This window comes from Ictalurus furcatus, chromosome 1 (assembly GCF_023375685.1).
Source record: "Ictalurus furcatus strain D&B chromosome 1, Billie_1.0, whole genome shotgun sequence".
Classification (NCBI taxonomy): domain Eukaryota; kingdom Metazoa; phylum Chordata; class Actinopteri; order Siluriformes; family Ictaluridae; genus Ictalurus; species Ictalurus furcatus.
This window is the reverse complement of record NC_071255.1, coordinates 13,961,277-13,973,716: the sequence shown is the minus strand read 5'-3', so window position 1 is coordinate 13,973,716 and position 12,440 is coordinate 13,961,277. Positions and strand designations below refer to the sequence as shown.

The 12,440-nt window shown below is 35.5% G+C and overlaps 1 protein-coding gene across 1 annotated transcript; it reads right to left on the bottom strand.

Annotated features, from left to right (window-relative positions):
• Positions 1 to 1,875: 1,875 nt before the first annotated feature.
• Positions 1,876 to 12,087, bottom strand: LOC128609092 (sodium-dependent neutral amino acid transporter B(0)AT3). Its single transcript, XM_053627468.1, has 12 exons — positions 11,821 to 12,087; positions 9,726 to 9,866; positions 9,357 to 9,494; positions 7,005 to 7,186; positions 6,788 to 6,898; positions 6,047 to 6,159; positions 5,601 to 5,729; positions 5,363 to 5,519; positions 4,001 to 4,205; positions 3,620 to 3,779; positions 2,920 to 3,082; positions 1,876 to 2,762 (listed from the first exon to the last, which is right to left on the bottom strand). The coding sequence occupies exons 1-12, from the start codon at positions 11,999 to 12,001 to the stop codon at positions 2,568 to 2,570; spliced, it is 1,875 nt and encodes a 624-aa protein (XP_053483443.1). The 5' UTR covers positions 12,002 to 12,087; the 3' UTR covers positions 1,876 to 2,567.
• Between the last annotated feature and the right edge of the window lie 353 nt (positions 12,088 to 12,440).

Sequence of the window (12,440 nt, the reverse complement as noted above, 5' to 3'; positions counted from 1 at the left end):
ATATTATAAATGTTATTCGATGGAGGTGTATTAAGTGTAACATTTAAACAAATGTCACTGAATACATGTATTATCTTGCTTTGTTACTTTGTAACATTACATACAGGTTATAATGCTCAGTTTAATATTTGTTAATGTTAACCATTGCAGTAAATAATATTAGTTAAGCACACCTTAATGTACAACTTTACCAAATAAATAAATAATACAGTTTCCAGATCTAACATATCTATACTAATTTACCTCGAGCATAAAAAGCCAAGGATCAGTCCCTGAAGCCAACACAAGTCACCTTTTGAATACGGAAGTGCTCTCGCTTGTTCCTGCTTTATATCCAAGTCCTGTGTGAAGATTGTAGTGTCTTTGCCATGTGTTTCTGTTACAGGGACATGACCACAGACCTGAATTTGCAGTCAGAGTAGGAGTGCTAACATAACAGTGTATAAGGACGTCATTGTATGAAAGTGCCAGAAAAGCAAAACAGGGCATACGGCCTGACAAAGGCAGCATATTCCAGAGCATGTGACCACCAGAAGGGACAATGTCACTGACGACCCCCGAGCATTACAAACAAGTGGTGGAATGAGAGTCACCTTGTGTCTATTCTTTCCATAGAGATCTTTGCCTTGAATAATAATTACTGTTTTATTTTATTATTTTTTTTTTTTTTATGTTTGTGCACTTAAGTTAAAAAATTTTTTGTGCAAGCACATATGTTTGAAATGGTCCTCTGACATTGCTAATCTGACATGCTCATGTCAATTTCTCCTTTACAATATCAGAAGGATTTGTCCATTTCTATCCACACAGGCTACTCAGGTGCTTGTTCAGTCTCTTGTCATTTCCAGACTGGCCTACTGCAGCTTGCTCCAGGCAGGTCTGCCTCTGAGTGCCATTCGACCTCTGCAACCGATCCAGAATGCAGCTGTGTGACTGGTTTTCAACCTGCCTAGGTTCTCCCAGACCACCCCATTGCTACGTTCCCTCCACTGGCTTCCTGTGGCTGCCTGCATCAGATTTAAAACACTGATGCTTACCTACAAAGCCAAAAACAGACCAGCACCCACATACCTCAAGTGTTGTCCGTGTGCTTTTCTTACTATATTACCTGCACAACAGAATTTTTAAACTGATGGTGTACTTAGTCCGTGACCTAGTCAACTAGTATTAGGATGGTTTTATTGATAGAGGCTTCAAAGCACTTCTGTAAGTCGCTCTGGATGAGGGCATCATCATAAATGGAAATGTAAACATAAATGGTCTTTATTGTTAACAATTAGCCTTTATACAAACTAACATTTTTTGGTTCAGATCTTTCAGATAATGATTAATTACAGGTTTGCTAGGTGCTTTGGAGCACTGCACATTCAACTGTTCACACGTTTTGTAAGTCTCTCTGAATAAGTGTCTCATTTAGGTGACTCTCCCTCTCTCACACACACTGGGACAGATTGTGAAACTCAGTTATATTTTATAACTTCACTTTGTGTAACTCTTTAACAATAACTTTGAATATAACTAGTTAAACTAGCTATTGTCTGCCATGGCTTATCATTAAGTTAAACTCATAGCTCTTGTTCTAATCTCTCTTTGACAAAGACTGATAGATAACACAGAGTGTAACTATACAGCTCTACTGTTTCACAGACTAATGAAACATCTTGTCTAAATTATCAGGACCAAAGCATATATATAGTGTTTCCATAAGCTGTTATTCACATCAAAGACATGCACTACTGACAGATCAGTAATCTTGTCAAGATACGGTGATATCTCACATCCTGTTTTTCTTCTCTCTGGCCTGAATTAGTGACTTCATTCATTATTATATATGTAACCAAAATGAGTAGTTTTAAAGGTTGTAATTCTTTAAGAAGTTTATTCTAACCTCCAGATTAAAATAGTTTCAATAAATAATCTAAAGTGAATGATGCTCAGACTGATGTATTAAAGTTGTTGTGAGAAAATCTAATGGATTTGAACTAATGGTACCATTTATGGACTACATTTTCCTTGTATCATAGCAATCATAGCTTGTATTATAACCAAAACAAACAGATCCATCTTATCATACTAGGAAGTACACCAGGACATATTTATTTAGTGACCAAATATTTTATTACTCTTTTAAAGAAAGGCCTCACTGTGTTATTCAAACATACACATAAACATTATAAACTTCCAAATATTTGAAAAATAGATCAGAATGCTGATAGATTGAAGACTAAACAAAACCCAAATCAATTTTTTTTTAATCATAAAACATACAGTTTATTGTATATTTTATTATCTATTGCACAGAAACTAGTGAACTATTGTGAACTGTGAGAATTAAAAATATTCTCTTACGGAGAGCAGTCCATTTACATTACTTTAATAATGTCAAATATATGCCAGTTTTAAAATCAATAGATAAAGTAAATATGATAACAGTATATTGATGCCAACATAATCTTTATGAAGTTAGTACGCAAAACATACAGGTGACATTTTGTTTCCTCAACATGTACGTTTTACATCAGGAAGAAATAATGTGCATACTAAAATGTTATATAAAATGACCTTATTTATGTTTCCACTGCATACCCCTCATTATCATAAAATCTTTCTGCTTGTCTGTCTGCCAGGCGTTTACGTAAAAATTTAATAAACTGATAGAGTGCCCAAAGCGGAATAAGTAAACAGGGAACAGTGGTAAGGAGAATACAAATTGCATAGACCCAGCCTGGATATGTCAGAATTTCTGGAGCAGGGAAATTCACCTGGGAGAGATAGAAAAACATCTGATTATTTGTATCATATGTAGCAAATAATTGATCTCTTTAATAGTTAATGTCACAGTCCTTGGGCATAGGCGTAACTATAGACCTAACATATTAGCCCTGTATTAAGAGTTATACCAGTGTTTGTGGTTCTTACATAATCTGGGTTCCATGCTTCATAGGTGGGTTTATGTTGTGCCTGGTCCACTACATAAGCCAGGAAGACCACCAGCAGCATCAAAGGACTGATCACCCTCCAGGTAGCTTGCCAGTACAGGTTGGGTCTGCGTCCTGTCATCCACTCTATATCATCACTGAATCTGAGAGGGTGGAAACATGGTATAAAACTGATGGTCTGTGGAATAACGAGTGTCCTATACCACAACAGCGGATAACCTAGTACAGCTTATTCCATACATCTTAATTTCATACAGTGGCTTACAGAATCTGAATCTGCTACCAATAGTGGTTTCTATAGAATCAATTAATATCATTTATAAAAAATGTAATTATTGAATGGAATTAAATATATCTCACGATTTACCTGTTTGTCAAGTCATTTGAATATTAGCATGTGTATACAGTATACACCCTCAAAAGGCTATTGTGATGTTATATTTATTGTCTCTTGATCTTGGCTAGTACAGTTCTTTATGTGTAAGGCATTACAGTCAATATTGGCTTTTTTTGTTGTTGCATGTATTAGTGAAAAATGTAGTGTATGAAGTCTTGCTCAAGACATAATTTCACAAAACGTGTTACAGGCATGATATTCATATGTAAGGAATAAAACCACATCTTAGTACTGGACTCATGTTGGACCCTACAGTACATTCCATTAACAAGTTAACAAGCACCTGTTGGCACCGTAGATGTAGATCACGGACGTGATCTCAAAAAAGGCGATGACCAGCAGAGGCAAGGAACCTACATAGTTATTAAAGATGGCCAGCCAGTAGTTTCCAGATCCCATAGTGAATATGAGTGCCACAATAAAGGAAACCAGGCACATCAGCCCTACAGAGAAAAGACAATTCAGTTGGTAAAATCGACCTGATCTCATACAGAACTAAAACGCAAAAGCAATTTTTGTGGATTTACTAATGATGTTGTAAGGAACGCTACATGATTACCCTAACCCACCACTATCCTAACTTTAACCATTTAGAACTTTTCATAACATGGTTTGAGAGGTCAAATGATTATCTACTTTGTGTTGTCCCAGTCTCTCTATTTACCTGTAAAAATCTCCTTAGGAATGCACTTCGGCACCAGGTGCAGGTCCAGCAGTGGGGTCAAGAGCCCCTCCAGATTTCCAAACATTGACGAAAGGCCAAGACTGAAGAGCATAATGAAGAAAAGCACAGCCCAGACCTGGGACCCTGGCATCTTTATTACCGCCTCAGTGAACACAATGAAAGCCAAGCCTGTGCCTGAGGCACTCTGAGGAACAGCAAACAGAAAGACATCTTGACAAAACTTAAAGAACTGAAAGCACATTTATCACAGCAAGTAAAGTTCTACTGAGTGTGTAGTAGTCAATACAGGTAAGTGGTACAGTTATTTTTTTTTTTAACTATATGGCATGAAGTCAATGCTCAGTAATAAGGTGTATGGGTGGAACTGAGGCTGATAGAGGCCAGGGCTAATAGATGTAATGCATTGTATTTAAATTAAAGAGCATTTCCAAAATAAAGTGCATATTTAGATAACGGTTTAAAGAGGAGGCCTGGGAAGTAGAAGTTTTCGTTTTAGGAAACTTTTTAATAAAGGTATTATACCACAGCATTTTTGAATTCTTGAATCTCATTGGTCAGACGTTAATGAATTTCTTTAACAGCAGCTCTAACAGTAGTACTTCAAATGGCAGGTTTACATTTAATGCACTTGTTCTAATACATCCTTGTCTCCAGAGTAATAACTCATTCCCAGGGACTTGTATGACGGACATCGATTAATAAACAGATAACAAAATATGTTATTTAACAAGGAAAAACCTATACTCATCATTTATTTAATATTGATGGAAGGAGTCTTATTTGTCAGCACTTTGTAATAGTTAGTAAATTTTGACCACAACAGAGGTTTTTTTTTTTTTGTCTTAGTAACTTCAAGAAAGAGAAAAGGAGATCCTAGTAAACAAGGCACGGTTTATAACTGTTATAACACAAGTGATAACAGGAAATAACTTGTTTCTTGTTTCATAACAATAATTGTAACTATAAATGGTTAAAAAGCATGATGTGTCATTCACTAATAAATTAAAATATGTAATTGTTGGTAATTTGCTATGGTATAAGGGAAATAAAACACTTTGGGCCATGTTGCTAGAACAAAATTATCTGCTTTGTGGCAGGCCATATCATACCTCCTCGTTGAAGATTATCCTACAACAGCACAGCATTTTATTTCTTTCATATATATCTCATTTTATTTCTTACATACGCACACACACACACACACACACACACACACACACACACACACACACATATATATATATATATATATATATATATATATATATATATATATATATATAAATCTGGTTTCCTGTACAGTTGCTGATGAACCCATTATTATTATGTGTGTACTAATACCTGATCAAGCAATGTTTGGAGATTGCATGTCTTCAGATTAATCTTCTGCACCTCGTGTGGATGTGTCGCATTAAGATATGTCAACTGTGCCTCATAATTTTTCTCTGTTATATTCATATCCGGAATATTAAAAGTATTTGTCAATTCCAAGATATTACTGTGAAAACAAGAAACAAGCAAATATATAGCAACTATATTCTCTGTCACTTTTTCCTATATCACTTAGTGCAGTGCTTACCTGTTTACACATTCATTATAGCTTGACAGTGCTTTAAATCCCAGGATGGAGAAAATGGGAATTGAGGCATAGATTGAGGTAGCGCTGTTGATGCATCCAACAATAAGAGCATCTCGCTCACAGTTGTTTCTGGGGAGGAAATTAATTGAATTTATTTCATTTTACTTATTTAATTAGATTTTACAGTATTTTCAGCTTTACAATGCACTGGAAAATGATTAAATGCCCGTTTTAGGCTATAAATTCTTTATTTAGATCCACAAATTATCATATTTTTTGTACATTTTTATCTCTGCAGATAAAAATATCTGGCATTCTGTTGTATTACAATGACATGAAGTATATTACACCATTACAATGCATATGTAATAAATGATGTAAGCATTTGTTGTTGGTTTGAGTGCAACAATAAAGTGCATACTTTACTGCTTGATACAATAGCTTACTTTTGTGGGTTATAGCTGGAAAATGCAATGAGGCCTCCAAATGCAAGTGACAGAGAGAAGAATATCTGGGTTGCTGCATCCAACCACACTGTTGGGTTTTTCAGTGTTTCCCACTGTCAGAAGGAAAGCACTGAAAGGTCATAAACCTACATAATATCCATCAAACATTTCACTGTAGCAGATGTGGTTATAACGCACTTTCACAGGAATGAATTTCTCTTCCCTACTTTTTTCAAGTTAAACATTTGGAATGCATCTAGAAATTTCATAAATCGTGCCATGATATTAAAAAAAAACTTATTAGATAAATCTTGCTCAGTGATCCATATGAGCCGACCTACAACTTTGCCACTGTTATAATGAGATAAAAGTCATATTTAAGGGCAGTGGTGGCTCAGTAGTTATGGCTCTGGACTACTGGTCAGAAGGTTGAATACCACCACCCCCAGTACCAGTTCCCCAGTATCAGTACAAGCAAGGCCCTCAACCCTCACCTCCTTTGCTTCATTGTAAGTTGCTTTGGATAAATGAATTGATAAAAGCACCAATCAAATTTGTAAATTTAATGCTTTAGTTTTTAAACTGTTAGATTACAATTAGACAGCAATTATATTTAGACTAGGTTTAGGTTAATTTACCTAGCACTAACTAGCTCCAGTAGGCCCCTCATTTTATAGCAAGTTACCACTTAGCAAACAAACACAGTAAGTGCATGGCAGCTGTGAAAAAAGCACAACTTACCTTTGGTGTGAAGAGGTGGCGCAATCCAATACTGGCTCCTGGCAGAGTCAATGCCCGGATCAGAAAGATGGTGAGCACAAGATATGGGAAGGTAGCTGTGACATACACTGCCTGTACCCAGAGTGACAGATTCATTTAATGTTAATGGTCTGATTCATGAATAAATAAATGCTTAATTGAATAATATGAATAAGATGGACTGTGAGGAAGGTCTGACCTTGCCGATGGTCTCGATGCCCCGAATGAAGCAGATATAAACAATACACCAAGCTGAAGCCACACACACCACCAGCCACCACTGAAGGTCCCCACTAATTGAAATGTTCGGAGTGATATTCAGTGTCTCTCTGTACCAGAAGTAGTTCACTGGAGTGCTCTTCTCACATTCCTCCACATACCCTGCAAGAACACGAAGCATATAGCATATAGCACTGTGATTATTATGAGAAAGTGGTGATGAAATGAGATGGTTGAGTTGAGTGAGGTATGATTGGACAGTAGTGAGTGTAGTTAATTCACAAGAAACTTATACAATCTACTTATCTAAATAACTTAGACTGAACACTACGATGTTTTTTGAGACTTTTTAGTTTTTATTTATTGTCTCATTACTGTGGAAAAAACGTGTTTTTAATCAAAACAACATTTTATTGTATTGTAATTTCCACTTAAATATATATATATATATATATATATATATATATATATGTATATATATATATATATATATATATATATATATATATATAATATTTATAATAATATATCCTTTAATAATTCTTTTTTCTCATATTTTCTTTCACAAATTCCTATATTCCTATATAGAGATTTCTATATATTTCCCACTATTAATTTATTTTATTTTTATTTTATTTTATTGTTTATTTAACAGGGACAATAAAACAGTCCATGCCTACCCCAGAATTAGCTTCAAAGCTAAATTTCATCTGCAGTCCTTGGGCAGGAAGTATATAAATGAAAAAAATGGAAAAAAAAAAATACATAGATTGGTAAAAATGTATCACCATAAACTTAAATTATGTATAGTGTCATTAATGCATTATTCAATAAATAACAAACCTGAAATATAAAATATGAATCATGAGCCAAACATCATACCTAAAATTGAGAGTACATTGCAAATAATACAGCTGCAGGAGAGTTATGCTGTGATAAATACCATTACATATCTAAAATACATTATATAAGAAAGACTACTAAATTAGAAAATGCTCATTAATATATAATGGATTGAAATGTGTTTAGTGATCACATATTTGACTTGCCTTCAGCCATATTTTCAGTTGGGACTTAAATTGTGCAAATGTGGGGCATTGTCTAATATTAGTTCATAGCTTGTTCCAAATATCAGCTGCTCTTATAGAGAAAGCTGAACGATCAAACTCTGAAGTTCTATTTTGCACTTCACATTCACCTCTTGAAGAGGCTCTTGTTTATCTTATTTTCTCTGAACACAATGTCACAAATTCTTTCAAGGGTGGTAGTGCAAGGTTGCTAGCAATAATAATTTTATATAAAATTTTATTAATATTTTACATACACAATTTGGTCAAACGTATGTGGACACCTGACTATCAAACCCCTGACCCATTAAGACAAAATTGACCCCCCCCCCCCCTTGCTGTTATAATAACTTCCACTCTTCTGAGAAGGCTTTCCACTAGATTCTGGAGCATGACTGTGGGAGTTTGTACTCATTCAACCACAAGAGCATTAATGTGGTCAGACACTGGTGTTTGGTGAGGAGGATCTGGGGTACAGTTGACAACCAAGTTCATCCCAAAGGTGTTTAGTGGGGTTGAGGTCAGGGCTCTGTGCAGGCCACTCGAGTTCTTCCACTCCAACCTTGGCAAACCATATCTTTATGGATCTTTGTTATGTGTACAGCAGCATTTTCATGCTGGAACATATTTGGGTTAGTTTCAGTGAAGGGAACTCTTAATGCTACAGCATCCAAATACATTCTATACAATCGTTTGCTTGTTGCAACAGTTTAGGGAAGACCCACATACGGGTGTGATGGCCAGGTGTCCACAAACTTTTGGCCATATCGTGTATGTATCGTCAACAAAATGGGATAATGTATATGTTACTGAAACCATTAGCTCCAGTTACTTTAAACAATATGTATATGGGTAAATGTTTTGACCTTGTTTTTTGTTGTAACCAGGAACCCTCTCAAAACAAATTTATTTTATGAACATAATCCAAGTATTCAAATTAATTTAATTGTGTGCAGTAATATTTTGGCTATTCATAGGAGCCACAGAGATTTTTGCTTTGGAAATTTCCAACTTGACATTATTTATAGTGAGGTTTGGTTTAAACCCATCCAATTGAAGTTGCCTGTCAAACAGGCTAATGTCTATAAGAGCTTAATAATAATTATAATAACTTTGATAATGGGTGTGATTTCCACCGATGTAAACAAAAATTAAAAATCCCAGACTCTCTGTGCGGTACAGAACACACTTTTAGAACCACTGGTGTACCACATGAAAAATGTCTGGCTTGCCGTAATAAACTAATGTGATACTGTTTGTCTTACCGGTGTGATTGGTGTTGACTGGGCATGACTGCCATGGCAGTGGGTCTTGGAATGAATGGAAGAAATACCACAGAACCCAGGCCAGTATAGTGTTATAAAACAAACCAACCAAAAATGACACAGTCATAGAGGCCACACCTGCACATGCACACACAGAAGAAAGAGGTTGTCCAGTGAGTACTACAACAGTATAGGAATGATTTCACTACAGTTAACAAACCAAGGAACTCCAGCACCATTACACAGAAGTGATTACACAAACCATAGTGTATCACTGCTGAATGCACACTACCACCAAACATGTACTACACATCAGTCACTAATACTGTATGTACATAACCATTATGCACATAGTCCTTCCATACCCACCTACTCCTCCTAGGTAAGGTGATATTGAGTTCCAGACTCCTATGCTGCCCATGCGGAGCCTCTGACCAATAGCTAGCTCCATATGAAGCAGCGGAAGCCCCTCAAACACCAGCGCTATGAGGTACGGGATCAGAAATGCACCTAAGTACAAACACAATACATTAGTATACTTCCAGATATATTAGCACATCAAAAGATGACCAACAGTCTTAGAGAAGCAATTAAGATTAGACTATTATGCTAACTTAGACATTTTTTTATTGTGTTATCCTTGTTATCATCCCACTAATCACACCATATGTGTTGTAAAGAATGGTACAGTTTTGTTCTTGGAAGTTCTAATGTATTCTGATAACCTGTCATCTTACTGAGCTTATCTTTAACTCTTGGAGGCGTAAAACATTAGAATGAGAGCGTTTTCCATTTAAAGGCTGCACTCATTTCAAGACAGTAGCTTGACCTGATAGACAACCAAATTTTATCTCAAATCATCTTTACCATTTCAATGATTTGACTTCAGTATAATACTACAGTATGAATGGATTCAGTACTGAATGTTTTGTTACTTTCTAATGGACTGTACACTGCAGTGGGTGAACCTGCATTCTATATTTACCTAGGTACACTTATATTTACTCTTGACAAAAAGCTGTTAATCCATATGAACGGTCCTCAAAGTACAAACAGCACATGCATTAGAGCCATATCGCTTTATATAAAAGGTTCTGATAATGTCTTTTATACACTGAAAAGTATACTGGAAAAAAAAACCCCAGAGGTTTGTGTGTGTATGCATGTTGGGTTTTCCCCTCCACTGTTCTGGATTAATAAACAGAGTATAAATAGAGTATGTGTGTGTGTGTGTGTGTGTGTGTGTGTGTGGCAACATAAAAGTTGATTTGATTTCTCTTTTAGCTACACTTTTTATCAAATTCATGCACGATGATATAACAAGTACGTTAACAGTCTTATTCATGAAGCAAGCAACATGATATATGGAGTTGCTATCAAAGTCAATTTGCATTTAAGTACTGAATACTGTACTTTATTGATTCTCTGAATTGGGTATTTCTTTCAACATCTCCAACAGTATTTGAAAATAATGTTTATAAATAAACTTGATTTTTATTCCATTCCTATTTATGTAATTTGACTGTTTGTTAAGGTTTTTTCCTTTAAATTAAGTTCAATGTATGTAAGCCTTTCATCATCCGCCTCTCAGAAGCAAGTACAAAATGTCTGCGACATGTTTTTGTGACTTCAGTAGCTGATTCATCTGCACTCACTAAACCACAATTTCCCTTCAGCCTAGCACAGCATCACTGGTGTACTTCATAGCAGACTGTATGCTCAGGATGAACTGACTGTCTTATACGTGACATTGAAATGGCATGGTGTTTGTTTCATAGCATGATGCTCTCAGTGTATGTAGATCTATGACAAAAAAACACATTTACACATCTGTTTTATATAACTTTATATAATTTGATTTAATCTTTTTTAAATACAGATCATCAGCAAAATGGATTATATCCATATCTGAAAACATGGGTTCCAATTTTTCAAGTGCCAGTTGCTTTCATGGTTATGTGTATGGATAAATGTTTTGCTGTTATTGTAACACAAGGGTTCTCAAACTTTTTTGCAGCCTAGGACCCCTATATTACAAGTTTATTTTATGAACATAATCCAGTTATTTGAATATTAGGCTCATTATTACAATGTGTACAATAATAATTTGGCTATTTATTGGAGGCACATAGCTTTTTAATATATGAAATGTACACCTGCAGAACACTGAGAAGTTGACATATTTATGACATATTTATAAATATTTATATTTATATTTACAAGTTATATGGATGGAAGTATCATTTAAAGGCCTTAACTATGAAGAAAATTTAATGAATTCCAATTCGGTCTGATTGATTAAAACCTGACTTCTTAGTTTAGGTAGGAGTTCAAAGAATTAGAAACCAACTAACATGTATGTTCTAGAGAAAAATAAAGCAGTACACAACACAAGAAGAAAAAAAAAACCTTTTAATTAAATTCAACCCTGTTCTGCACATAATACACTGTCAAAGTCTCTTACCTCCTCCATATACCTGACACAAATAAGGGAACCTCCATACATTCCCCAAGCCAACAGCAAATCCGATGCATGTCAACAGGTACTGAACCTTATTGTCCCATTTAGGGCGTTCATCAGTCTTAGTGGCTTCTTCTTGAGTGTGGCTCAGCTCGATGTCTTTGGTGCTCTGAGCTCCATCCATCCTTCAGTTTACTTTGCAGCTGACTTGTTAGTTACAAGTCAGATCTGACTATCATTTCCTCTTCAGAGGACTCACTTCTCTTTACCATGACTATTTCTTGGGTTTTTGTCTCCTCAGAAGAAGGGGAGGAGCTTTGGCCCTCTTGTTCAATCCCACATTATGCTGCAGAGTACTGCTTTTATCTGGCACATTTCCAGTGGTACTGAGATATGCCAGGAAGCCCAGACAGTTAAAGTGACAAACACTCCTACTCAGTTGTTTATTTAAGCAAGCTGTGGTTGCATGGAGCATCTAATCTACAGGTTAACTGGTTACTCATTGCCATGACTTCAGAATTGAAGGATGTTAACTATGGGTTTTCTCCAACAGTTACAGACAGAGTTACTGTATTACTTTGCTCTAAATTGATTACTCATAACCATAAATATATCCCAAAAAA

Bases quoted from the DNA above. Each gene is read 5' to 3' on its own strand.
- LOC128609092 (XM_053627468.1), bottom strand. From the start codon at position 12,001: ATGGATGGAGCTCAGAGCACCAAAGACATCGAGCTGAGCCACACTCAA. The intron at 7,187-9,356 runs GTAAGACAAACA...GTGTTCTTGCAG, and splicing joins AGTCAACACCAATCACACCG to GGTATGTGGAGGAATGTGAG. The intron at 6,160-6,787 runs GTAAGTTGTGCT...TCCTTCTGACAG, and splicing joins GCCACCTCTTCACACCAAAG to TGGGAAACACTGAAAAACCC.